Genomic DNA, 27,691 nt, shown 5'->3' with positions numbered 1-27,691 from the left:
GGCCCAGCACCTGGGCACCTGCCTTGGGCAGGCTCAGGAGTGCACACTCAGTTGAGTTGTGGCCATGGCCCTGTTGATGTCACTGGATTTGGGGGGCCTGGCTTAGAGGACATGTCTTCCTGGGCTGGCAGTCTGGTACAAAGTTAGGGTGGAAGGCCAGTTCCTGCCCAGCAAGGGGCTCTGGGTTTCTGTATGTGGCAGCCCACCCACGAAGGGAAGGATGCATTGGCGACAAGTTTTCTGCTGCTTCTCCATTAAATCTCTTAGCTGCTTTGTAGCTCCAAGTCTTTAACCTCCATGTAAATGCAGGTCTGTGGGTGGACCCACCATGGCAAAGACAATGCCAGCCCAGGCCCCTTGCCCACAGCGCTGTAATTCCATGGATTTCAGAGATGCCATACTCATGTGACGCAGGGCCTGCGGAGCCCAGGAAGGCGGCCATCCTGTGGCAGCGGGGAGCTCCCACCGCTGGACGGAAAGTGCTGCCCCGGAGCTCAGCGCTCCTCCTGCCCTGTGTGCGCGGGCAGGTTAGGGCCCAGGACAGCCAGGGGGGAGCAGGTGGGAAGGGGGTGCTTTACCTAACATTGGGTGGGGGCCTCTCCCACCTGCTTGAAGGAATTAAAGTCCAATGACTCGAACCGCAGGGACACTGCAGAGCAGGCAGAGCCCCTGGGCCCAGGCAGCCTGGGGAGGGAGGGCGGAGGAGGGGGCCGGGAACAGCAGCTCAGCCCTCGGTGCAGAGGACGGCTGGAGCCCCATTCGGCCCCTCTCCCACCAAACCTAAGCCCCCAGAAGACAGGGTGCATGAGCTTCGCACCCCACTGTATCCAGCAGAAACACAGCCTCCCCATATGAGTCCTCATAAATGCTTGTCCAGTGAGTTCGGTCCCAGGCCTCGGTCTTCTCCTGTGAACAGAGAGGCCAGGCGTCTGGTGACCCTCGAGGCACTAACTGCGTCCTGGTCCCGCTGCCGCCCCCGGAGCAGAGGGCGGGGAAGAGGAGAGCTGTGGGCCCACGGGTACTCTCAGCTTGGCGCCCCGCGTGCCCCTCCGGCAGGCCTGCCTCGGCTGGTGACTCGGGACAAGTCCAGGTGGGAACACAAACCTCGGGCATCTTCCCAGCGTCCCCTCCGGGCACCGCACGCCATCCCTGCTCCCTTCATGGTCCTACTCCTGGGACCACAGCAGTCGTCTTCCCAATGGGGGCTCACATCCCAGCGCCCTCCGTCAGCCCTCGGGGACCCAGGCTCCCAATTACAGCGTTTCTGACGGAAATTTCCTCACCAACAGGTATCTACACAGATCCATCTTTCAGGCCACACGCTGAGCAGGGGCCCTGAGCTGCCAGGGCTTCCCGCTGTCGCCCCCAGGCGGCTCCTGCTGGGAACACAGCCAGGGGCCACCCACAGCCCCCCTCCATGCTGCACCCCGCCCAGCCGCAGCCTCCTCAGGCCTGCAGCCAGCTCAGCCCAGTCCCTGGCGCCCACTGAAAGCGCAGACCGTTCCACCTGCCCCAGACCCCGGGCTACATTTAAACCCATTTTTATTCACATTTTTTTTGGTTACATTCCTGTGACTGTTAATAACTGGAGTTTATACCTTTGACCACCTTCACCCATCTCACCACCGCACCGCCGCCTCCGGCAGCCAGCAGTCGGCTCTGCCAGTCCTTTTAAGGTTCCTGTACCAGTGAGGCCCCTCGGGGCTTCTCAGCCTGGCCTCAACCAGCGCCGTGCCCTCGGCCCCCATCGGCAGCCACAGTACATTTCGAAGTTTGGACAATATAAATCTCACATCACATGCGGATTAGAATGATAAAAAGTCATGTATATTTGAAACCAAGATATGCTTTAATATATTTTCGCTTATTTTACAATTTAACTTAAACCTAGAATACTTAACTTTTATACAAACTTAGTTCTTAAAATAGTCATTTGCTATTTTACATAAAAAAGATTCATAAAGTTCATGTGGACTTCCGACGGGCACCGCGCAGGGAGTGGCGGCAGTGACCACAGGTGGCCAACGCCCCATCCCACAGCCCCCACCCCCGGGGAATTTCCCTGAGGTTTTTAAACCTTTTTCCAATATAATTTCTCCTAAAGCGGGCGTCTGAGGGCTGGAGCCACGCGCGGACGGTGTGTGCTCACAGGGAGACGGAGGTGAAGGCGGCTCTGCCCTCAGAACCTGAGGAGCGGCGAGTCCATGTTCTCCTTGTTGGCCTCGGGGCTCAGCTGGATCAGCGGCGAGCACAGGTCTATGAGCTGCGAGGGAAGGGGTGAGCAGGCGCCCTGCCGCGGGCCTCCCAGCCGTGCACCCTCCCAGGGGCACGGGGAAGCGGGAGGAAACGCCACCCCCCGAAGCACCTGGTCCCTCAACAGCTATGCCCCTCACCCCCGGGGCCTGGGCAGGACTCCTCAGGGGGCGGGAACTTGGAGCTCTGGCACCCAGGGATGAGGTGGGCCCGAGGCCTGCTGCCCTCGGAGGCCTCCAAGGCCACTCCAGGGTCACATGTCTGGGACTTGAGGAGCAAACCCAGAACCGAGACCCCCTGAGGCCAAAGCCGGGCCCTCCGCCGCCTCACCCGTCCCACCCTCACCCATCCCACCCGCCTCACCTGTCCCACCCCGGGGAGCGGCTTGGCCGTGGCTTTCCTGTCCGTGTCTGGGGTGTTCGCCAGGAGGTCAAGCAGAGGCCGACTTCCAGGTCCCGAAGCCACGGGAGCCTCTGGGGTGAGGCTCAGGTCGATGAGAGGGTGGTCGCCGAGGGGGCACCCAGTGCTTGGCGTGACGCGCTGGCCCAGCGGGACGTCCACGAGGACAGCCTGCAGGGGCACAGGGATTGAGGCACCGCTCGCGCTTCCTGCCCGTCACCGGGAAGCAGCTGGCAATGCCAGGTGCTCATGTTGTGGGAGCCGGGAGGGCGGGGATGGGCCCTGGGGAGAGCTGCCCGCCCCGTGCACCTCCCTCCTGCCAGTGGCCAACCCTGCTGCTCCCACTGAACTCACCCCCCCACTTCCCCTTCGACCTTGCACCCGGCCCCTCGGGTCACCGGGCACAGGCTGGCTCTGCGGCCCCACGACCAGGAGTCGTTTCCTTTACCTCTCGGGGGGCCGCCTCCTCAGGGGGCTGGGCCGCGTCCAGCACTCGCTCTGCGGCAGCACTTTCTGAAACGGCGGCCTCGCTCTTCTCTGGAGAAAAGCTGAGAGCCTGCGGCACAGCCGGAGAAAGACTCCCGTCCGAGGACACGTCGGAACCTGGGGCCACCGCCTGGCTGCCCCCGTTCCCCAGCGTAGCTCTGCGGGCGGAGGGAAAGCCTGTGAGTGGGAGTCTGTGCGGCTGGTGCTGGGCCTGCTGCCCCTCCCTGGGGCAGTTCATCATATCCCCTTGGAGCCTCCTCTTGCCTCCCTGCGGCCTCGTCTCGCCTCCCTGCGGCCTCGTCTCTCGCCTCCCTGCGGCCTCGTCTCGCCTCCCTGCGGCCTCCTCTCTCGCCTCCCTGCGGCCTCGTCTTGCCTCCCTGCGGCCTCCTCTCTCACCTCCCTGCGGCCTCATCTCTCGCCTCCCTGCGGCCTCCTCTCTCGCCTCCCTGCGGCCTCCTCTCTCGCCTCCCTGCGGCCTCGTCTCGCCTCCCTGCGGCCTCCTCTCTCGCCTCCCTGCGGCCTCGTCTCGCCTCCCTGCGGCCTCCTCTTACCTCCCTGCAGATGTCCTCCGGGGCTCAGATGACAGCTGCCGAGTGGACACGCACAGGGGAGAAGCCAGGGTCCTGGGCACGGTGCTAGGGGTCACCAATGGGAGGCCAGAGAGCCGACGGCCGGTGGGCGTGGGCAGGCCGGACGCGCGTGTGGTGCTGGCGGGGGTCCTGGCCGGCCCTGAGGGGCGCGGTGCGGGAGTGCTGTGGGCCACCCTGGGAGGACAGGACCGTGGAGCACAGCCGTCGTCACAGACCGAGGTGCTCACGCGGCGGGAAGCCCTGTTTCTGCAGAACAGCTTCCAGCAGCACAGCCAGTGGGTCCGTGCCTGCCGCCAGCCATGCCTGGCGTGGCCTCCGGTGCCTCCGGTGCCTCCGGGGCTAGGCCCACCGCTGTCCTCACAGGCGCCCGTCAGACGTGCCTGAACGTTACAGGGGCCTGAGGACAGCTGCACGGGAGGTCCGGAGACCGATGCCACCTTTACTGGCAGACAGCCCCACAGGACAGCAGGTTAAGGCCAGCAGAGCCGATGTGAACACAGATGCTTCGCCGGGGCACCTGTTCCCACGCGCCCCCCCCCCCCCCCCCCGCCGCCACAGGGCCTGTGGTTTATGTTGAGGCGGGGTCCAGTCGCTGTTGCTTTACAATCAGCAAGTCCGGGCCCCCGACACATGGGGTCGGGGAGGACACCCCCGGCTCCGCCATCTGTCCAGGAGGCTCTGCTCTCAGACCCTGACCCGGACCTGCACCCTCCCTGGCCGGGGACCTCCAGGCCGGGCAGGAGGGGCCGACAGCACGGCTGCCGCGCCCTGCGAGGCTCTCGAATCCGCCCTACGTCCCTCATCCCGGACGCTGGCAGCTCCGCCACACACTCCGGGGGAAGCAAGTAAAAATAAAGCCACAAGCCCTGACCGGATTGGTTCAGTGGATAGAGCGTCGGCCTGAGGACTGAAGGGTCCCAGGTTTGATTCTGGTCAAGGGCATGTACCTTGGTTGCGGGCACATCCGCAGTAAGAGGTGTGCAGGAGGCAGCTGATCGATGTTTCTCTCTCATCGATGTTTCTAACTACCCCTCTCCCTTCCTCTCTGTAAAAAATCCATATATTTTTAAAAAAAATAATGCCACAAACAAGTGGCATCCAGTCACCCTGAGAGGCAGGTGCTGTCCTCGCTGCAAAAAGGAAGCAGGGCGGTGGGTGAGCAGGCGGCCGTCTGCGGGGTGGGCTCCCGCTGCGCTGGAGGGGACAGCAAGCACCGGCCCCCCCATGACGTGCCTCAAGTCCACAAGCAAGAAGCGGGTGCCAACGCGCAGGCAGCCCAGGCTGCCGGCAGAGCCAGGACCAGGCCTCCCCGGTGTCCGGACCCAGGGCTTGTCTGGCCCACCCAACCCCGAGGTCCAGCAGCGCTCCCACCTTGGCCTCAGGCGGGCGCAGGCCAGGACCCGCCTGGGATCACTGCCCCCGCCCCCCCCCCCCACCTTTATGGCACAGGACTGAGCAGGGCTGGGGCTGTGTCCCCCCGTCACCCGTCCTCAGCGAGCAGCGGGGACCCGGTCATCAGAAAGGGCGGGAGGGGGGCATGCTGACGCCTTTGTGTTCACACTGGCTCTGGTGGCCTTACCCTGGATGTCTTCCCGGGGAGCATCTGTGCCAATAAAGGCGACGTGGGTCTGCACGCCTCCCGCATGGGCCAGACCTCCCAGGGCTGTGCACACACATTCCTACGCGGGACCTGCAGTGCTGGGCTCAGTACCACCCACCACACGGCTGAGGGGTCAGAAGTGTGGGGCACCGACACCAGCTCTAAGCAGGAATGGGAGCTGGGACTCAACCGCGTCTAGGGACCAACCAGCGGTCCCCACTGCGGGACAGATGGGTCACGTGGGAGGCCTGCGGGGCAGGTCTGCACCCAGAGCCGTTGGAATTTCTGGGGCTGCACGGGCACCCCAACGCTGTGAAGGCGGCTGCGCCGTGCACCCGGCTGAGACCACCCCTCAGCCTGGGGTCTGTGCTGCCAGAGGCGAGACCGTACCCGTGACCCTTGGTGGATGTAGGAGGGGCCCCGGGAACCTGGGCGAAGGCGCACAGTGTGGCGGGCGGTGGGGCCTGCGTTTGCCGAGCACTGTGAGCCGTCAGCAGGTGGTTCGTGTTTATAGTCACATCGGTCATTACCTTCCCGCCGACGTGCAGGACTGCAGCCTCCGTGCCCCAGAGAACCTAGGCGTCGTGCTGTCACCTGAGGGGGAGAGGAGGTCAGTCAGTCCAACAGATCAGGCGGCCAGGCCCTGGCTGGGCTCCTCGCTGCCCGGGCCATATTCCCAAGGTGCCGGGGGTGGCGTGAAAAGACGCTCAGACAAGCCCCCGGGGGACCCACCCCCAGGCAGGGCTTCAGGCCCAGCGCTGGTGCCGAAGAGGGGCCCTGCCACCCGCCTCGGGCTGGCTGCCACCACAGGCAGGAGGGGCTGGGAACGAGATGAAGACGAGGCAAACTCGACTCGGCCGGGTTCAAGGTCAGCAGGCGCTCGCCCATGGCAGCAGCGCTAACGGGTCTGGCTCCAGGCGAGCCCCCCAAGCCCCCGCGTCCTCATTTCCCTGATCCAGGGCACCCCAGTCATCCTTGGAGGTCCCATTGCTGCCACGAGGCCTGTGGCTGACGAGTGTTTCTGGTGCTCTCTCCTCATCTCGAGGTGACGACAGGCGGGTGGGGGCCGAGCGAGACCCCAGGCTGCAGCCCCACGCGTCACCCCTAACGACACTGGCTCCCACTCTCAGGGGCGTCCAAGGTCGCAGGGCCAGGCCCCAGCCCCAAGGGGAAGGGCGGGCGAGGCACTGCCCTGCAGTGTCCCCTCCCATTGTGCCCACCGGTGTGGCTCAGTGAGCATCAACCTGTGAACCAGGAGGTCACAGTTCAATTCCCGGTCAGGGCACAGGCCCGGGTTGTGGGCTCTATCCCCAGTGTGGGGCGTGCAGGAGGCAGCCGGTCCATGGTTCTCTCTCATCATTGATGTTCCTTTTTTAAAAAATAAGTTTTATTTTTATTTACCTGTTAATCCTCACCTGAGGATATTTTCCATTGATTTTTAGGAAGAGTGGAAGAGAGAAAGACAGAGAGAAACATTGATGTGAGAGAAACACATCGATTGGTTGCCTCCAGGGAGGAGCCTGCAACCAAGGTACGTGCCCTTGACCGGAATCGAACCCGGGACCCTTTGGTCTGCAGGCCGATGCTCTATCCACTGAGCAAACTGGCTAGGGCTCATCATGGATGTTTCTATCTCCGTCTCCTTTCCTCTCTGAAATCCATACAAATATACTAAAAAGAAAATCTGTAATAATCAAAACGCTGAAACAGCAAGAGACCGCCTCCAGGGCAGCAGAGGAGCACGTGTGCGTGGGGGCGGGGCGGAGGACACGCACCCACAGCTGCTCGTCCAGACGAGCTGAGCCACGGAGGGAGAGGACCGCAGAGGCCGTCACCAAGGCTTTCCAACTTTAAATACCATTTTATAAACTTTAAATACAACTTGTTCATTATTTTAAAACCCCATTAAAATTTGTCGTTTACTCACCGGGAGGAAACGCGGGGATTTTAAACTGACTCGTCGGGGTGGGCGGAGCCTTCGTCTGGGAAATCAGGAAGGAGGCCCGCCTGGCGCTGCCCGGGCCGTGCAGCTGAGAGCGGGACAGACTGGGCCGAGGGCTCAGCCGCCCGCCCCCCTGTTCTGGCGTCTGTGGCTGCGTGAGAGCCAGGGCGGTGGGCGCCACGGGCAGCTGGGCGACCGGCCGGACGGCAGGGGCTCTCGCGCGGCCCGACTGGCGGGGGTCGGGAGGCCGGGCGCGGGCTGCAGAGACGCTGGGGCGCTCGCTGGATTTGGCTGGAAGGGGAGACACACAGTCTGGGTGTCACTCAGGCTCTGCTGTTTCTAATTCGTGGGGTCAGCACGCACGGGAGACGTGCTCTCCTCAGCGCGTCGACTTCACACGCTTCCCAGTGAAGACGGCGACCGTCAGGGCGATTTCCGCACAAGGAAGCACAGGACGTGGGGAACAACCTTCTGTGTCCATCAGGCAGCATCCTCACATGCAGGGCGACCAGGCTGCCCGTGGCCGAGCGCGTGTGCCGAGGGCCATTCCACAGCCACCCGGTCACTGCCGAGAGCCGGTCCATGCTTGCTGTTTCAAGGGACCTGGCATATATGGCATACTGTTCTCACCTTCTTGGCACTATGTGTTTTAACCAAGGTCTCTGAGAAAGGTTGTTTCCCCAGGTAGGGATTTTCCCCTGAAGTTAGGGAGGGAATAAAACCTCTTAACTAAAGTGCCAGGCGGGTAATTAATCACTTTAACTACGAACAATCATGCTTAAGCTACATAATCTTTACTCCCTGGAATGGAGATAAGAAACGCCCTAACCTTTGGAATAGAGATTGATAGGATTGGAATCAACTGGTATAAATGCAGATGTAAGAAGACAGAACCACCACAGAACCTACATAGAACCTACAGACAGAAGAACTTCGCTGGAGAGAATATGGCAAAAGATCCTGGACTGAACCTGACTACAGAAATTGGCAAAAGAACCTGACTAGAACCTGGTGACTGAACCTGGCTGGAGAACCTGGACAGAACCTGGCTGGAGAACCTAGCGAGGGAACATGGACACAGAACCTAGCTGGAGATCCTAAGCAGAACTTCGCTGGAGATCCAGACCAGAACTTGGCTGGAGATCCTGGCTAGAGATCCTGGCTAGGCTGCTGATCAACTGAATGCTGTCTCCGTGTCCTTCCTTCTTCGCCGACTCCATCCACACCTTTGGGGACCCCTGGACCTGCTGGGGTTGGACCCCGGCAGGTCACGGCCAGGGCTCACCGGGCCCCACTCCTCCTGATCCCACGTCGGCACTGACCCCACCCCCTGGAGCGCCGTGAGGATGCAGCGCTGGGAGTTCTGCCGGGCATTTTACAGGATGACAACCCCACTCGAAACAGGGCCCGCTTGCACCCAAGACCCGCTCGCACCCGGGGCCGGCTCACACCTGGGGCCCGCTCGCACCCGAGGCCCATTCGCTCTGGGGCCTGCTCACACCCAGGACCTGCTCACACCCGGGGCCCGCTCGCACCCGGGGCCCACTCGCTCTGGGGCCTGCTCACACCCAGGACCCGCTCACACCCAAGACCCACTCGTACCAGGGCCCGCTCGCACCCAAGACCCGCTCGCACCCGGGGCCTGCTCGTACCCAGGACCCGCTCGCACCTGGGGCCGCTCGCACCCGGGGCCCGCTCACACCCAAGACCCACTCGCACCCGGGGCCCGCTCGCACCCAAGACCCGCTCGCACCCGGGGCCCGCTCGCACCCAGGGCCCACTTGCACCCAAGACCTGCTCGCACCCGGGGCCCGCTCGCACCCGGGGCCCGCTCACAACCGGGGCCCGCTCGCACCCAAGACCCGCTCACACCCAGGACCCGCTCACACCCGGGACCCGCTCGCACCAGGGCCCGCTCGCACCCAAGACCCGCTCGCACCCAAGACCCGCTCGCTCCGGGGCCCGCTCACAACCGGGGCCCGCTCACAACCGGGGCCTGTCCCTTACACAGGACCTGAGCTTAGCACTGCCACCCCAGGTTCCTGTTGTGCTTTTCCCGGGCACCTTTAAAAATAACCACCGAGACCTAAGCCTGCACAATGCCAGTGACCTCCCCCAACGCCTCTCCCGCTCTGTCTCCTGCTCCCCGTGACCTGGGGTGGGGGCTGCCTTTCCAGGCTCACTGCCCCCATTTCTGGGACTGTGCGTAATACACTTGCAGACTTCTTTGTGTGAGGCTATTGAAACTGCGCCTCCATCAGAACGCCCCAGGTTTCTCACTCCCCAATGTGGGAGCCCAGCTGCTGAGGGGCTCCCGCCGACCCGTGGGGGCTCCTGCCGATGTCGTGGGGGCTCCGGCCGACCCGTGGGGGCTCCCGCCGATGCCATGGGGGCTCCCGCCGATGCCGTGGGGGCTCCGGCCGACCCGTGGGGGCCAAGCTCCTCCTCAGCTGGCCATCTGTGTGCCCTGCGTTCACCCTCCAGCTGCAGGATGAGCGCTGTCGCCCCGAGCCGCAGAGACCGGGGTGCGAGTCCTCGGCTGCCAATAGCCACCACACGGGTTGGCCTGGTCAGAGATGTTCCTAACGGTGTGAGACAGCGCCGCTTCACCAGGAAGAGGGGCTGCGTGTGGCTGGCAGGCGGCACCCGCACGACGGGCAAACGGCCCACGGCAGGTGTCTGCAGAAAGGTCAGCTGGAGCGTGGCTGCCTCAGGGCCGCCTCCCCACCTCATCCCTCTGAGGGTCAGGACACCCCCACCACGTCCCTGAAGGCAGCTGCTTCGAGCGAGGGAGGCCTCAGTGCCTGTTGATAAACTTCTCATGTTCCCCTTGCTCTGCAGGCGGCGGCGGCTGCACAGGCGGCCTTGGTGTTGGCCCTGAGTCTCTGTGTCCCGACCGGGGTGCAGGGTCACATCGCCGGCCAGTGCCGCCTGCCCGGAGTGAACTGAAGGGGGAGCTGCCTCCTGTGGGGACCGAGCGGGGCTGACGAGCACTGGACCCAAAGTTTCCCTTCAGCTTGTGTTCAGAGCACCATTTGTCTCCCCTCGAATCAGACCCGCCCAGCTGCTCCACAGTCCGCCCCGCTGGCTGCGTCTCCCGCACTAGAGTGGTGAGTCCTGTGGTCCCAACGGCATCTACTGCATCAGAAGCACAACGCACAGGGCACGTCCTTCAGCGGCTTGAGGCGATCCCACAGGAGCGGCCCCCGGACCAGCGCTGGGGTTTGGCTGCCAGGCTCTGGCTAGTGAGGCTGGACCTGTGCCCGGGGACCATCTCCTCATCACACTCCGGGTGAGTGGGAGGAGCCTGATTCCTTACCTCCCGGACGTGGCTGTCCACACGCCTGGGGCCACCCTCCCCCTGGGACTGTCCCACCAGTGTCAGCCGTCAGCACCCCTATCCCGGCATGCTCCTCGGCTGAGCACGGCCGACAGCCCGCCGCAGCCCCTGCTGGAACAAAAGCCCGCGGGCGGCACGTGCTGAGCCAGACACGCGCGGGCGGCAGAGCTGCCCTCAGCGGCCTCCTCCACGTTCCCACAACACGGTGCCCGCCGGCTGCCCAGCCGTGACCGGCCCGACTTTTCTTCTGAGGCTTCCCGTGCGCCTGATTTCTAGCCACTCGCCCTCCCGGGAGACGGTCTCTAACCCTCTCCCTCCGCTAGCGGCACGAGGGCCTTGTTCTCCTCTCCCCGCCTGGTCCCACGGGAGGTTCTCATTTCCAGTCCGCGCCTCCTCCTCGCCCCTCGGGCCGAGCCGCACTCTCACTTCGACCCGTCCTGCTTCGGCTGCTCTAGCAAAGGGTCTCAAAGAAAACCCTAAACCCTGGCTGGCTGTGCAGTGGTGAGAGCGCCAGCTCCCAGACACGGGGTCTCAGGTCCGATTCCCGGGCAGAGGCTTGTACCTGGGTTGCAAGTCCACTCCCTGGCCCCTGTCCAGTGTATGCGGCAGGCACCCAGTCCATGTGTCTCTCACATCGATGTTTCTCTCTCCCTCCCTCCCTCCTTTCCACTCTCTCTACAAGTCAGTGAAAAACTATCCTTGGGTGAGCGTTAGCAAAAAATCACAAAAGCACCTTAAGAGCATGATTAGCACCATGTTCCTGCCCCCACACGCCCAGATCCCAGGTCCAGCCGCCCCCACACTCCCGGATCCCAGATCCGGCCGCCCCCACACGCCCGGATCCCAGATCCGGCCGCCCCCACACGCCCGGATCCCAGATCCGGCCGCCCCCACACGCCCGGATCCCAGATCCGGCCGCCCCCACACTCCCGGATCCCAGATCCGGCCGCCCCCACACGCCCGGATCCCAGATCCGGCCGCCCCCACACTCCCGGATCCCAGATCCGGCTGCCCCCACACTCCCGGATCCCAGATCCGGCTGCTCCCACACTCCCGGATTCGGCTGCAGGGGTTCTGCTGTGGACAGAGAGCCCCAGTCAGTCGCCCCGACCTTCCCCAGAGCGAGGAGTGCAGACACCTGCCCCAGCGCGGCAGACGGGCGCCCTAACCTGTGCCACAGAGCTGCTGCGCCACGTGCCTCCCGAGCTGAGGCCCACAGAACAGCGGGAGGTCTCCCCTCAGCCCTCAAGACAAGGAAACAACTTGGGTTCCTGAACGCCCCACGCAGTCAGGTCCAAATCACAGCCCCCACTTCCACACCCTGAGCACAGGCCACGCCGTGTGCCTGGACGGCAGGCGGAGCCTGGAGAGGGCGAGTCCTTCCCACAGACCAGGCCTTTCCTGCCGCCTCCGAGGGGGCCTGCCCTCCCCACCAGGGGCAGCCCCTCCTCCAGGAGTGGGAGGGTCCTCGGCACTAACCTCCCCGGCACAGCCTGTTCTTATGCCCTCGCCCCGTGGCCTCCCCCCCGGGCTGCTCTCAGGGACCCGCACACGCCCCTTTGTGACGGCCACACCCCCAACACGGCAATGCCCTCTGCGTGAGCCTCTCCCCGGGAGGGGAAGCACCCCGAGGGCAGGGACGCTGACCCCCTCCGGCCTCAGACCACAAGCCTTCCAGAACCTTCTGCTGAGCCCAAGCAGGTCTGAAAAGCTGTCTCAGAGGGATGGCCAGCCGGGTCGGAGCAGAGCGCCTGCCGCCTTACCTCTGCCGGCCGCCGGGGAGGCGCCCAGGCCGGCGCTCCCGCCCGGGACAGACCCCCGGGCGCAGGGCTGTCGTGCAGGACCCCCCGCGCCTCCGGGAAGCCTCAGCTGCGTCTTCTTCAGCCCCAGCTGGAATGAAACATTAAAAATCACCAACGAGCTCATTAGCCTCCCGCTCTTGTTTCTGCAAAAGTCGGGTTTTAATTAAATTTTAACCAATGAATAATTATCATCTCAAATGAGAGAAGATGAAGGACAAGCGGCATGCGCTGTGGCCTGAGCCGCCGTGGGGAGCGGCTGGGACGTGGAGCCCCCAGGCCCAGGGTCAGCCGCCGTGGGCCCAGCTGGGGCAGCTGGACAAGCTCGCACGCTGCGTGGCCACCGTGCGGAGAAGCCGACGGCGGAGGGACGGCGAGGCCAGGCCTGCGAGGAGCTGAGGCTGCAGACACGGGCGTCCCTCGCCCCACGCAGGGCCCGTGAGGCCGCGGGAGCAGCCCCGGGTCAGACCCTCAGTGCCAGGGAGGTGACTTCCTGACCCGCACGCTCCGGGGGCAGAGGCCAGGCCCCACTGCACGCGGCCTGCTCTTCACACCTCACCACGCGCCTCCCGGGCATCACCCTTCAACCTCATACCCAACTGTCATTCAGAGACATGCCCTGCACACACACGCTGCCCTGACGCCCTCGCTCAGGCCACGCACACACACGCACACACACACGCTGCCCTCACGCCCTCGCTCAGGCCCCGCACACACACACACACACACATACACACGCTGCCCTCACGCCCTCACTCAGACCCCGCACACACACACACACACACACTGCCCTCACGCCCTCGCTCAGGCCCCGCACACACACACACACACACACGCTGCCCTCACGCCCTCGCTCAGGCCCTGCACACACAACGCTGCCCTCACGCCCTCGCTCGGGCCCCGCACACACACACACACACACACGCTGCCCTCACGCCCTCGCTCAGGCCCCGCACACACACACACACGCTGCCCTCGCGCCCTCGCTCAGGCCCCGCACACACACACACACACACACACACACACACACACACGCTGCCCTCACGCCCTCGCTCAGGCCCCGCACACACACACACACACACGCTGCCCTCACGCCCTCGCTCAGGCCCCGCACACACACACACACACACACACACACACACACACGCTGCCCTCACGCCCTCGCTCAGGCCCCGCACACACACACGCTGCCCTCACGCCCTCGCTCAGGCCCCGCACACACACACACACACACACGCTGCCCTCACGCCCTCGCTCAGTCCCCGCACACACACACACACGCTGCCCTCACGCCCTCGCTCAGGCCCTGCACACACACACACACACACACACACGCTGCCCTCACGCCCTCGCTCAGGCCCCGCACACACACACACACGCTGCCCTCACGCCCTCGCTCAGGCCCCGCACACACACACACACACACACACGCTGCCCTCACGCCCACGCACAGGCCCCGCACACACACACACACACACACACACGCTGCCCTCACGCCCTCGCTCAGGCCCCGCACACACACACACACACACACACACACACACGCTGCCCTCGCGCCCTCGCTCAGGCCCCGCACACACACACACACACACACACACACACACGCTGCCCTCGCGCCCTCGCTCAGGCCCCGCACACACACGCTGCCCTCACGCCCTCGCTCAGGCCCCGCACACACACACACACGCTGCCCTCACGCCCTCGCTCAGGCCCCGCACACACACGCACACACACACGCTGCCCTCACGCCCTCGCTCAGGGCCCCGCACACACACACACACACACACACACACACACGCTGCCCTCGCGCCCTCGCTCAGGCCCCGCACACACACACACACACACACACACACACACACACACGCTGCCCTCGCGCCCTCGCTCAGGCCCCGCACACACACACACACACACACACGCTGCCCTCACGCCCTCGCTCAGGCCCCGCACACACACACACACGCTGCCCTCGCGCCCTCGCTCAGGCCCCGCACACACACACACACACACACACACACACACACACGCTGCCCTCGCGCCCTCGCTCAGGCCCCGCACACACACACACACGCTGCCCTCGCGCCCTCGCTCAGGCCCCGCACACACACACACACGCTGCCCTCGCGCCCTCGCTCAGGCCCCGCACACACACACGCTGCCCTCACGCCCTCGCTCAGGCCCCGCACACACACGCTGCCCTCACGCCCTCGCTCAGGCCCCGCACACACACACACACGCTGCCCTCACGCCCTCGCTCAGGCCCCGCACACACACGCTGCCCTCACGCCCTCGCTCAGGCCCCGCACACACACACACACGCTGCCCTCACGCCCTCGCTCAGGCCCCGCACACACACACACACGCACACACACACGCTGCCCTCACGCCCTCGCTCAGGCCCCGCACACACACACACACACACACACACGCTGCCCTCGCGCCCTCGCTCAGGCCCCGCACACACACACACACACACACACACACGCTGCCCTCACGCCCTCGCTCAGGCCCCGCACACACACGCTGCCCTCACGCCCTCGCTCAGGCCCCGCACACGCACACACACGCTGCCCTCACGCCCTCGCTCAGGCCCCGCACACACATGCACACACACACGCTGCCCTCACGCCCTCGCTCAGGCCCCGCACACACACACACACACACACACACGCTGCCCTCGCGCCCTCGCTCAGGCCCCGCACACACACACACACGCTGCCCTCACGCCCTCGCTCAGGCCCCGCACACACACACACACGCTGCCCTCACGCCCTCGCTCAGGCCCTGCACACACACACACACACACACACACACGCTGCCCTCACGCCCTCGCTCAGGCCCCGCACACACACACACACGCTGCCCTCACGCCCTCGCTCAGGCCCCGCACACACACACACACACACACACGCTGCCCTCACGCCCTCGCTCAGGCCCCGCACACACACACACACACACACACGCTGCCCTCACGCCCTCGCTCAGGCCCCACACACACACACACACACACACACGCTGCCCTCACGCCCTCGCTCAGGCCCCGCACACACACACACACACACACACACACGCTGCCCTCACGCCCTCGCTCAGGCCCCGCACACACACACACACACACACGCTGCCCTCACGCCCTCGCTCAGGCCCCGCACACACACACACACACACACAACGCTGCCCTCACGCCCTCGCTCAGGCCCCGCACACACACACACACACACACACACACACACACGCTGCCCTCGCGCCCTCGCTCAGGCCCCGCACATACACACACACACACACACACACACACACACGCTGCCCTCGCGCCCTCGCTCAGGCCCCGCACACACACACACACACACACACACACACGCTGCCCTCGCGCCCTCGCTCAGGCCCCACACACACACACACACACACACACGCTGCCCTCACGCCCTCGCTCAGGCCCCACACACACACACACACACACACACACACGCTGCCCTCACGCCCTCGCTCAGGCCCCGCACACACACACACACACACACACACGCTGCCCTCACGCCCTCGCTCAGGCCCCACACACACACACACACACACACGCTGCCCTCACGCCCTCGCTCGGGCCCCGCACACACACACACACACACACGCTGCCCTCACGCCCTCGCTCAGGCCCCGCACACACACACACACGCTGCCCTCGCGCCCTCGCTCAGGCCCCGCACACACACACACACACACACACACACACACACACGCTGCCCTCACGCCCTCGCTCAGGCCCCGCACACACACACACACACACGCTGCCCTCACGCCCTCGCTCAGGCCCCGCACACACACACACACACACACACACGCTGCCCTCGCGCCCTCGCTCAGGCCCCGCACACACACACACACACACACACACACACGCTGCCCTCACGCCCTCGCTCAGGCCCCACACACACACACACACACACACACACGCTGCCCTCACGCCCTCGCTCAGGCCCCACACACACACACACACACACACACACACGCTGCCCTCACGCCCTCGCTCAGGCCCCGCACACACACACACACACACACACACGCTGCCCTCACGCCCTCGCTCAGGCCCCACACACACACACACACACACACGCTGCCCTCACGCCCTCGCTCGGGCCCCGCACACACACACACACACACACGCTGCCCTCACGCCCTCGCTCAGGCCCCGCACACACACACACACGCTGCCCTCGCGCCCTCGCTCAGGCCCCGCACACACACACACACACACACACACACACACACACACGCTGCCCTCACGCCCTCGCTCAGGCCCCGCACACACACACACACACACGCTGCCCTCACGCCCTCGCTCAGGCCCCGCACACACACACACACACACACACACACACACACACACGCTGCCCTCACGCCCTCGCTCAGGCCCCGCACACACACACGCTGCCCTCACGCCCTCGCTCAGGCCCCGCACACACACACACACACACACGCTGCCCTCACGCCCTCGCTCAGGCCCCGCACACACACACACACGCTGCCCTCACGCCCTCGCTCAGGCCCTGCACACACACACACACACACACACACGCTGCCCTCACGCCCTCGCTCAGGCCCCACACACACACACACGCTGCCCTCGCGCCCTCGCTCAGGCCCCGCACACACACACACACACACACACGCTGCCCTCACGCCCTCGCTCAGGCCCTGCACACACACACACACACACACACACACGCTGCCCTCACGCCCTCGCTCAGGCCCCGCACACACACACACACACACACACGCAGCCCTCGCGCCCTCGCTCAGGCCCCCCACACACACACACACACACACACACGCTGCCCTCACGCCCTCGCTCAGGCCCCGCACACACACACACACACACACACACACACACGCTGCCCTCGCGCCCTCGCTCAGGCCCCGCACACACACACACACACACACACACGCTGCCCTCACGCCCTCGCTCAGGCCCGGCACACACACACACACACACACACACACACACACACGCTGCCCTCGCGCCCTCGCTCAGGCCCCGCACACACACACACACACACACACACACACACACACACGCTGCCCTCGCGCCCTCGCTCAGGCCCCGCACACACACACACACACACACACGCTGCCCTCACGCCCTCGCTCAGGCCCCGCACACACACACACACGCTGCCCTCGCGCCCTCGCTCAGGCCCCGCACACACACACACACACACACACACACACACACACGCTGCCCTCGCGCCCTCGCTCAGGCCCCGCACACACACACACACGCTGCCCTCGCGCCCTCGCTCAGGCCCCGCACACACACACACACACACACACACACACACACGCTGCCCTCGCGCCCTCGCTCAGGCCCCACACACACACACACACGCTGCCCTCGCGCCCTCGCTCAGGCCCCCCACACACACACACACCCTGCCCTCGCGCCCTCGCTCAGGCCCCACACACACACACACACGCTGCCCTCGCGCCCTCGCTCAGGCCCCGCACACACACACGCTGCCCTCACGCCCTCGCTCAGGCCCCGCACACACACGCTGCCCTCACGCCCTCGCTCAGGCCCCGCACACACACACACACGCTGCCCTCACGCCCTCGCTCAGGCCCCGCACACACACGCACACACACACGCTGCCCTCACGCCCTCGCTCAGGCCCCGCACACACACACACACACACACACACACGCTGCCCTCGCGCCCTCGCTCAGGCCCCGCACACACACACACACACACACACACGCTGCCCTCACGCCCTCGCTCAGGCCCCGCACACACACGCTGCCCTCACGCCCTCGCTCAGGCCCCACACACGCACACACACGCTGCCCTCACGCCCTCGCTCAGGCCCCGCACACACATGCACACACACACGCTGCCCTCACGCCCTCGCTCAGGCCCCGCACACACACACACACACACACACACGCTGCCCTCGCGCCCTCGCTCAGGCCCCGCACACACACACACACGCTGCCCTCGCGCCCTCGCTCAGGCCCCGCACACACACACACACGCTGCCCTCACGCCCTCGCTCAGGCCCTGCACACACACACACACACACACACACACGCTGCCCTCACGCCCTCGCTCAGGCCCCGCACACACACACACACGCTGCCCTCACGCCCTCGCTCAGGCCCCGCACACACACACACACACACACACGCTGCCCTCACGCCCTCGCTCAGGCCCCGCACACACACACACACACACACACGCTGCCCTCGCGCCCTCGCTCAGGCCCCACACACACACACACACACACACACGCTGCCCTCACGCCCTCGCTCAGGCCCCGCACACACACACAACACACACACACACGCTGCCCTCACGCCCTCGCTCAGGCCCCGCACACACACACACACACACACACGCTGCCCTCACGCCCTCGCTCAGGCCCCGCACACACACACACACACACACAACGCTCCCCTCACGCCCTCGCTCAGGCCCCGCACACACACACACACACACACACACACACACGCTGCCCTCGCGCCCTCGCTCAGGCCCCGCACATACACACACACACACACACACACACACACACACGCTGCCCTCGCGCCCTCGCTCAGGCCCCGCACACACACACACACACACACACACACACGCTGCCCTCACGCCCTCGCTCAGGCCCCACACACACACACACACACACACACGCTGCCCTCACGCCCTCGCTCAGGCCCCACACACACACACACACACACACACACACGCTGCCCTCACGCCCTCGCTCAGGCCCCGCACACACACACACACACACACACACGCTGCCCTCACGCCCTCGCTCAGGCCCCGCACACACACACACACACACACACACACACGCTGCCCTCGCGCCCTCGCTCAGGCCCCGCACACACACACACACACACACACACACACGCTGCCCTCACGCCCTCGCTCAGGCCCCGCACACACACACACACACACACACACACGCAGCCCTCACGCCCTCGCTCAGGCCCCACACACACACACACACACACACACGCTGCCCTCACGCCCTCGCTCAGGCCCCGCGCACACACACACACACACACGCTGCCCTCACGCCCTCGCTCAGGCCCCGCACACACACACACACACACACACACGCTGCCCTCACGCCCTCGCTCAGGCCCCGCACACACACACACACACACACACACGCTGCCCTCACGCCCTCGCTCAGGCCCCGCGCGCACACACACACACACACACACACACACACACGCTGCCCTCACGCCCTCGCTCAGGCCCCGCCACCGCAGTCCCTGCCACCCACCTTGTTTGGAGCAGGGAGCGATCGCTTGCCCTGGACCAAGTGGCTCCTGCTGGCTGGCAGGGTGGTGGCATCCCGGGCAGCCCCATGGGGTTCCTTCTCGTGTGGGATTTTCATCTTGGAAGGACTGGCCGGCTTCTCTTTCGGAGGCTGAAAATGTCACAGTGGGATGTGAGCGCTGCCGGGTGCTTAACAAATGGACACCCTAGGGCTTCGCTCGGCACCGCTGCAGGCACGCCCCTCGCCCCTTGGTCCCGGCTCTGCAGGCGCTGCAGCCGGCCCTTCGGGGCTGGCAGGGGGGTCGTGTGGTGCAGGAGGTGAGCTTGGAGTGGGAAGAAAGGATTTCTAGGCCCTGGTGAGGCGCTGCATTCACCTAAACCGCTAACCACGTCACAGCGTCAGTGCTCCACGCCTGGCCCAGCGGAGGCCTGCCCAGGGCGGGAGCAGAGGGCCAGGCACAGGCTGCAGCCACTCCTCAGAGAGAACCCTGCCGAGTCCACAGCCCCTGCTGCCCCCCAAGCCTCCAGGACCACAGCTCCGGCGCTGGCCGACCACCCCACCGGCACCCCTGTCCATTGCCACCTCCCAGGACAGTCCCCTGCTAAACCCCGAGTAAAGTGTCGAAACTGAGTCACAGGGGAGGAGCAGGACGCATGGCTATCCCGGGAGGGGGAGTTTTTGGAAGTTGCTTATTAAGTAAATGAATTGGGTGAACGTCCAACGTTGTAACAAAATCCAAGAAAAGACGTCAACCAGAACTTCGGAGGAGGTGTTTTCAAGGCCTCACATTAGCAAGGCGGCCGGGCCCATGTCCACCCCAAGCCCAGTCCCTGCAGGCGCTGCTCCCCCACTGCTGTGAGCCCTCGGAGCAGCACCCCTAGCCCCCTACCCCCAAGGGTTGAACCACAGGCTCGGAACCAGGCCGGGTCAGCGTGGGGCGGCCGTGCCTACCTTTTCCGCGGCCACGGGCAGGCTCCCTCCCCTGGCAGACGAGGCCCGGGGCGGCGGCAACCTGCTGGCCACCTTTTTCTGAGGGACTGCCAGGCGTGGAGGGCGAGCGGGGCTTGTTTCCACGGGCAAAGGCCGAGAAGAGCCCGGTGGGCCCTGTGCCCCGGCGGGGCCCACGCCCGAGGCGGGCTGGCTTCCTGGCAGCTGCGGGCCGCTGGCAGGACTGTCCAACAGGCAGTACGTCTCCCTCTTCAGGGAGTTGGGGCTTTTCTGGGCTTCCTTTTCCCTCTCGAACAGGAGCATCTTTAACCTCGACTCCTGTATGAACCGTTCAACGCCCTGGCTGCCCGCGTCCTCGGGCCCGGCCGGGGCCGGGGGGGCCGCGCTCCGGCTGCTGCTCTCGATCTGCAGGGCCAGGAGGCGCGCTTCCTTGTAAACTTCCACGAACTTCTCCCCGGCGAGAGGGCTCCAGCGGAAGGGACTTTCTGACACCGAGGAAGGAGGCTGTGGGGGGCTTGGACCTGGGTGGCCGAGTTCCAGGCTGGCGGCGACACACCTTTCCTTGTGCCCAACGGGCCCAAAAAAGACCTCGTCGTCTTCATTCGCACTATTTCGGGAGAGAAGGACTGTGAGTAGCGCTGGCCTGTGCGTGGGAGAGTTCACTGAATGTGGTTATGCCCGAGGCCAGGGAAGAAGACGCAGCTTCTTACCTCAAAGAAGACAGCGACAGGTCGAAGTCAAACTTTTCATCGGCCAGAAGCAGGACGTCTGGGGGGAGAGTCACCGTTACTTTAGGGCGGGCTGATAAACAGGAAAACATCCATCTCTATCGCTATCACCACTAGGACCAACTTTCACTCCCCACAGCGTCACTTACCATCTTTTTTTTTTTTTTAATCTTGTTTTATTGCTTAAAGTATTACAAAGAGTAGTACATATATCTCCTTTTGTTCCCCCTTGGCCTTCCCCGGCCTCCCCACTCCCAGTGTCTTGCGTCCATTGGTTATGCTTATGTGCATGCATACAAGCCCTTCGTTGGATCCCATCATTTTTAATAGTCACATTTTCATAGGGGGCTCTAGATTATCTTTTTTTTTCCCATTTTCTTTTTAAAATATAGCATCGGCTCTTCCGTGTTTGCTAAGCGGTTCCAAAGCCCAAGGCCTGGGTTTACAGACACGGTCTGACCTGCCCTCGCCGTCACCCCGCGGCTCTCCGTCACCCCGCGGCTCTCCCAGGCAGTGTCAGGTACAGGACATTTTCCGATAACCCCGCTTCCCAACCACGAACAGCTGTTCCCCTCGGAACCAGGTTCCGTGTTATTCAAGCGCATAGGGACTCCGGAAGTGGACGGGCCTGCTGGCTGTCACCTCTTCTTCGAGCCCATCGGAGCCCCCAGGCCACACTGCACCGTGTGCTCCACCCACACTCCCACCTGGTGCCTCCTGAGCCCGACCCCCCTCACAGAGCACCGGCTCCGGCCGGGGTCCCTCTGCTGGGGGACCTCCTGCTCCTCCCCCTCCCCCCCTCGCCGGGTTCCCGCAGCACCAGGCGCTGCCCTCCACCTGCGCCGCCTCACCGTTCGGTCCGTAAATGGCTCCAGACCCTCCCTCCTGTGGCCCCAACGAGACTGTGAGCTCCTCCAGGACACAGACGTCCAACTCTCCCACGTTCCCACTGTCCAGCTAAGGAACTGACACTTCAATCAAACTCACCCAGGCCTTCACCACGCACGTCTCACTGGTCCCTGATAAACAACGCAGCATGCTCAGCAAAACCGTAAAACGGAAAATATCCTAATGTCCTAACTAGACTCAATCAGGGAAAGGGAGAAGCATAAATGCACAAAAGAAATAAGCAAAACAAACCAGAGGGAGGACAGTAAAAGACTCAGCGGCTCGTTTGCTCAACTCCATGCACATACATAAGGATTTGACTGAATGGATAATTTCCTAGGAAACAGGCTTTATTTTGTTATTTAGCGTTTTTTTCTTCAATCGTCACCCGAGGGTATGTTTTACTGATGTGAGAGAGAAACATCGATCCCGTAAGCGCCCTGACTGGGAATCGACCCCAAAACCTAGGCATGTGCCCTGACTGGGAATCGAACCCGCGACCTTGTTGGTGTATGGGGACGATGCTCCAACCAACCGAGCCACACAGCAATCAATGGCTTTCCCATCTAGAAAATACATGGGAGAAAGACCGCATTTACAGCAGCAGCAAAAAATACAAAATACTTGCCGAAACCGGTGTGGCTCAGTGGATAGAGCGTCGGCCTGCGGACTGAAGGGTCCCAGGTTCGATTCCGGTCAAGGGCATGTACCTGGGTTGCGGGCATATCCCCAGTAGGAGATGTGCAGGAGGCAGCTGATCGATGTTTCTCTCTCATTGATGTTTCTAACCCTCTATCTCTCTCCCTTCCTCTCTGTAAAAAATCAATAAAATAAAATATATTTTAAAAAAAAAGTCAACCACTAAAAAAAAAAAAATACAAAATACCTATGAAGAAACCTAACAAGAAACAGACAAGGTGAATATAAGAAGTTTAGTATATCATAAAAGTAACACATCAAATAAAAGGGGAAAACGAATTGTTCAGTAAATGGTATTGAGTTGTGGGGAAAATATATATATGTAACGTTTGATCCACACTTCATACCATACCAGGCTAAGTTTCAAATAAGTCGAAGATATAATTTTAAAAAATGAAACCCTGAAAGAGTCATTAGCCAGGGGACATTGTTTTACACGCTGAGCGTGGAGGGCTGTGACACCCAACTGGGAGCCGTACAGGAAAGGCTGCTGGTCCGATACGTAAAAAACGATTTAAACCTCTGCCTGGCCAAAGCCGCCAGGAGCCAAGTTAAAAGACACCATTCAGAGGGACAAGCATGTTTGCCCTCGTGAACGGTGCCCGCACGCCGCTAAGAAGACAACTGACAGCGGGATGGGCGGACGGACACAGAACATGAACAGATGAAATGCACGGGAGTAAAATGGAGAGTTCTTACACCTATGCCAGGAAGCCCAGCCTCCCTCAAAAAACAAAAGTCACGCCAAAGAAACCTCGCGCCAACTCCCACTTCCCACCCGGCAGGCTGGCTGTGGGAAGAGGGAGTCTGCCACCCGTCCCAGCGGCACCGCCAGGGTGCCTGGCAGCACCTACCAAAACCAAGGCGCCCGCCTCCGGCCCAGGAGCCTCCTCCCGGAAGGTCTCCCACAGACCATCCACTGTTACCTGTGGCAGCGGCATGTGCAACAGCAGGACACGAGACACCCACCGCGGGAGGGCAGTGACAGCACAGCCCACGGGGAATCAGAAGAGGAAGTGACGCGCCCTGCTCCTCGGGGGAGACTTCACAAACAAGGGGGATGGAGGCGAAGCCCTCCACGACGGGCACCATGAGCCCATGGTACAGAGCACAGGCCGGGCCCTTATGAGCACATCCAGTTCTCACGGGAGGACCCTTCCACCGACCCCCACTGAGCGCCCCCCCCCCCCGCACCCCCCAGCCACGCGCTGCAGGACCAGACGTACCATCCTTCCTGGGAACCTCCGTCTCCGCTCCTCCTGCCTGGCTGGCTGGGGGCCCGCCGCTGCTGCCTCCTTCCATCCCGGAGCTACCAGCAAGTCTGTGTCTGCAGAGAGGAGGGGGGCAGGTGAAGAGGGAGGAGGGAGGCAGGTGAGCAGGGAGGAGGGGGACAGGTGAGCCGGGAGGAGGGGGCAGGTGAGCAGGGAGGAGGGGGCAGGTGAGCAGGGAGGAGGGGGCAGGTGAGGAGGGAGGAGGGGGACAGGTGAGCCGGGAGGAGGGGGACAGGTGAGCCGGGAGGAGGGGGACAGGTGAGCAGGGAGGAGGGGGCAGGTGAGCAGGGAGGAGGGGGCAGGTGAGCAGGGAGGAGGGGGCAGGTGAGCAGGGAGGAAGGGGCAGGAGAGCAGGGAGGAGGGGGCAGGGGAGCAGGGAGGAGGGGGCAGGTGAGCAGGGAGGAGGGGCAGGTGAGCAGGAGGAGGGGGCAGGTGAGCAGGGAGGAGGGGGCAGGTGAGCAGGGAGGAGGGGGCAGGTGAGCAGGGAGGAGGGGGCAGGTGAGCAGGGCTCGGCCCAGGCCCGGGTCCTCCGCTCAGGGGCGCCCAGCAGCGTGCGCCCGGCAGCGCGGACAGGGACTCGGGCCTAGAAGCCGCCTGGGCTGCAGCTCCAGATCCTCCACGACGCACCCTGTACCCCGTACCCCGCACCCCGGACCGCGCTCCTCCACGGCGGCGGCTGCGCGTCCGAGCCAGGCCTGGACACTCGGGCGGCGGCAACGGATCCCGAAGTAGTCCGACAGGTATGCTGGGGGCTTCGGTTACCAAAGTCCCGACGGAGCATGCGCGAGGACCTCTGCGGGGGGCCCCCCCCTCCCCCGACCCCGCCCCGGCCCGGCCCCAACCCCCCGAGAGCCCCACACCCGTACCTGCTGTGACGCCCCGACCCACACGCCTCCGCCCCGGATTTAAACTGGGCGCGACGGGAGCGGCGCGCGCTGCGATTGGCCGGTTTGAAAAGGGCTCTGCGAGGTCGTCATGCCCGGTGCATCCTGGGGGTTGTAGTCCGCGCGCCTGGGAGGAGGAGCGTGGCGCGCGTGCGCACTGCCTCGGCGCGCAGATGTGCTGCGCAGGCCGGAGGTCAGGGCAGACCCGGGCGGGGTTTGCTTAGAGCCCCGCTCGGTGAACCTGCAGGTTTAGCATGGGGCCAGGGATGTGGGTTCTGATCCCCGCTCTTCAGCTGTAAATGGAGACAGTTAAATTCCTGTCGTAGAGTGTTGTAGAGACTAGACGAGGCAGGTTCATCTGCCTGCTTTGCAAAGCTGCACGCGGTTCCTAGTCCAGTAAGGAGACCTGGTCACTTGGTACTGGACACCGCGGTTTGTGCCCCTGGAGCAGGAGCTCTCTGGCCGCGGGGGACAGTGATCAGGGCCTGGGCAGGGCCAGAGGGGTGGCAGGAGCCTGCCCTGGGCTTTACAGCCTCCTGGAGCTGGATTGGTTGGGGGGTTTGGGAGCAGGTTGGAGGGGTGCACCTCCAGGCAGGGTCCGGTGGCCAGGTGAGGGGTCTGCATGGGGAGTGCACCTGTTGGAGCCAGCAGGAGACCCCTGGCCTGAGAGGGGCTGACTGGTGGCCAGGCCAGGCAGCTTAGACGACCACACTTGACCCTTGGGGCTCCGCCCAGACCAGTGTCAGGAAGCTCTGGCTCATTAACAGGGGCTGAAGGAGGGAGGGGCGGAGGGACTGGGGAGGGAACAGCGCCTCCTCCCCATTCCCCAACTCTGGAGGGAGACACCCTTTTCAGGGGTGACGTCGAGCCATTGATCTGGGCAGGCAGGTGAGATGTGTCCAGGGGAAGCCATCCTGTGCCCGACTTCCACTAAGAGGCCTTCCAGGACGGCTGGGGCCCCCTCTGGGCCCCTCGTCCCTGGTTCCACACCATCCACACCCATCACTCCGTGTGGCCGTGGTCCCGCTTCTCTTCTCATTCCTATTCGGGCTCCTCAAGAGACGCTGAGCTCCTGCAGGGCAGGTGAGTCTGTCACCTCTGTCCTCCAGCCTCACCCAGCCCAGCGCGGGGCACCAGGCAGGAGCTGAGCGAGGGCTCGACAAGATGGGGGAGGGGTTAGTGCTTTGGAAGGAACCCGGCTTGCACTCTGCCTCCCCTTGGGCTTATCTTGGCACCCCGACACCTCTTTTCTATCTAGGGGCTCCCTCTGCAGCCTCCCTCGTCACCCTCACCAGGTTCCGATGTGCTGGGCCCCTGGCCCCTGCCTCTCCCTCCCAAGTCTCTGATCCTGGGTTCCGTTCTGAGTCCCGTCATCTTTGGCTCAGGATCCTGCTTAACTGGAGAGGAGAGATGGAGCCAGACAGACCGGGCGCAAGTCCCAGCTACACCCAAGAGCCGTTGGGTGTAGGGAACACCAACCAGGGTCACACTGGCTTTATTATTACTTTAATGTGTTTTTATTGACTTCAGAGAGGAAGGGAGAGGGAGAGAGCGGTAGAGACATCCATGATGAGAGAATCATTGATCGGCTGCCTCCTGCACGCCCCCTACTGGGGACCAAGCCCACACCCCGGGCATGTGCCCCTCACCGGAAATGGAACCGTGACCTCCTGGTTCCTAGGTCAACGCTCAACCACTGAGCCATGTCTTCCGGGCCATTCTAGCTTTAGAAAGAGGAGGATTTATTGGCCGAAGGAACAGGGAAACGCAGGCATGGCCTTGCTTCAGGCCCGGTTGGAGAGAGGCCTCAAAGGGGGCTGGGTTGGGTCATCTCCCAGCCCCTCGAGGGTCCTGCTCACCTCAGGCAGGCGGCTTTGTCCGCACACTAAACTGAAACCTCCTGGCTCAGGGGACCTGGGGCCAGGTGAACGCCGGAAGCAGGAGCATTGAAGCCACATGTCACGATGCTTCGGTTTTTGCCACAAGAGGGCAGCCCGAGCTCAACCCTCACACCCCAGAAAGCGGGCAGCTCCCCTGCTCTGTTCCTCTGACCCAGTGGTTCTCAACCTCCTGGCCCTTTCAATACAGTTCCTCATGCTGTGACCCAGCCATAACATTATTTTCGTGGCTACTTCATCACTGTCATGTTGCTACTGTGATGAATCGTCATGTAAATATCTGAGATGCAGGATGGTCTTAGGCGACCCCCGTGAAAGGGTCCATCGACCGCCAAAGAGGCCGCGACCCACAGGTTGGGAACCGCTGGTCTGACCGGTCACAGTCCATGTTAGAAACCATGTGGGGGGGCCCCTTCACAACGTGCAGTTCAGAATAAAGAGAGACAAGCCCACATCAATGTCACCAAATGCCCCCGGGACGTGGCCAGGGCGGCAGGAGGGCACCCACGGGCTGTGCTCCCGTGAGGAGGGGCGGCTGAGATGAGGTCCCTCCCTCCCCCTGTGGCCTGGGCAAGTCACTGCCCCCCCTGGTTCCCTCACTCCCAACCTGCCTGGGAGAGGAGGTGAAGACAATGAGGGTTACCCCAAGGGCAGCCTGGGGTGGGGTGCCCCGGGCTGTGAAGACCCCCCTCCCC

The 27,691-nt window shown here is 63.8% G+C and overlaps 1 protein-coding gene across 3 annotated transcripts; it reads right to left on the bottom strand.

The window, feature by feature from the left end:
- Window positions 1-1,828: 1,828 nt before the first annotated feature.
- GTSE1 (G2 and S-phase expressed 1) lies at window positions 1,829-27,674 on the bottom strand. Of its 3 annotated transcripts, XM_036300813.1 has the most exons (13): window positions 26,391-27,674; window positions 25,081-26,170; window positions 24,170-24,270; window positions 21,339-21,396; window positions 20,632-21,235; window positions 19,684-19,830; window positions 12,374-12,500; window positions 7,256-7,561; window positions 5,859-5,922; window positions 3,690-3,902; window positions 3,101-3,296; window positions 2,617-2,823; window positions 1,829-2,263 (listed from the first exon to the last, which is right to left on the bottom strand). In XM_036300813.1, the coding sequence occupies exons 3-13, from the start codon at window positions 24,243-24,245 to the stop codon at window positions 2,180-2,182; spliced, it is 2,082 nt and encodes a 693-aa protein (XP_036156706.1). In that variant the 5' UTR covers window positions 24,246-24,270; window positions 25,081-26,170; window positions 26,391-27,674; the 3' UTR covers window positions 1,829-2,179. The 3 variants fall into 3 exon arrangements, with proteins under 3 accessions (XP_036156706.1, XP_036156705.1, XP_036156707.1); XM_036300812.1 differs by lacking the exons at window positions 25,081-26,170; window positions 26,391-27,674 and adding an exon at window positions 24,856-24,996; XM_036300814.1 differs by lacking the exons at window positions 25,081-26,170; window positions 26,391-27,674 and adding an exon at window positions 24,863-24,966.
- Between the last annotated feature and the right edge of the window lie 17 nt (window positions 27,675-27,691).

This window comes from Myotis myotis, unplaced genomic scaffold, assembly GCF_014108235.1.
Source record: "Myotis myotis isolate mMyoMyo1 unplaced genomic scaffold, mMyoMyo1.p scaffold_m19_p_3, whole genome shotgun sequence".
NCBI lineage: Eukaryota > Metazoa > Chordata > Mammalia > Chiroptera > Vespertilionidae > Myotis > Myotis myotis.
This window is presented reverse-complemented; position numbering and strand designations above follow the sequence as displayed.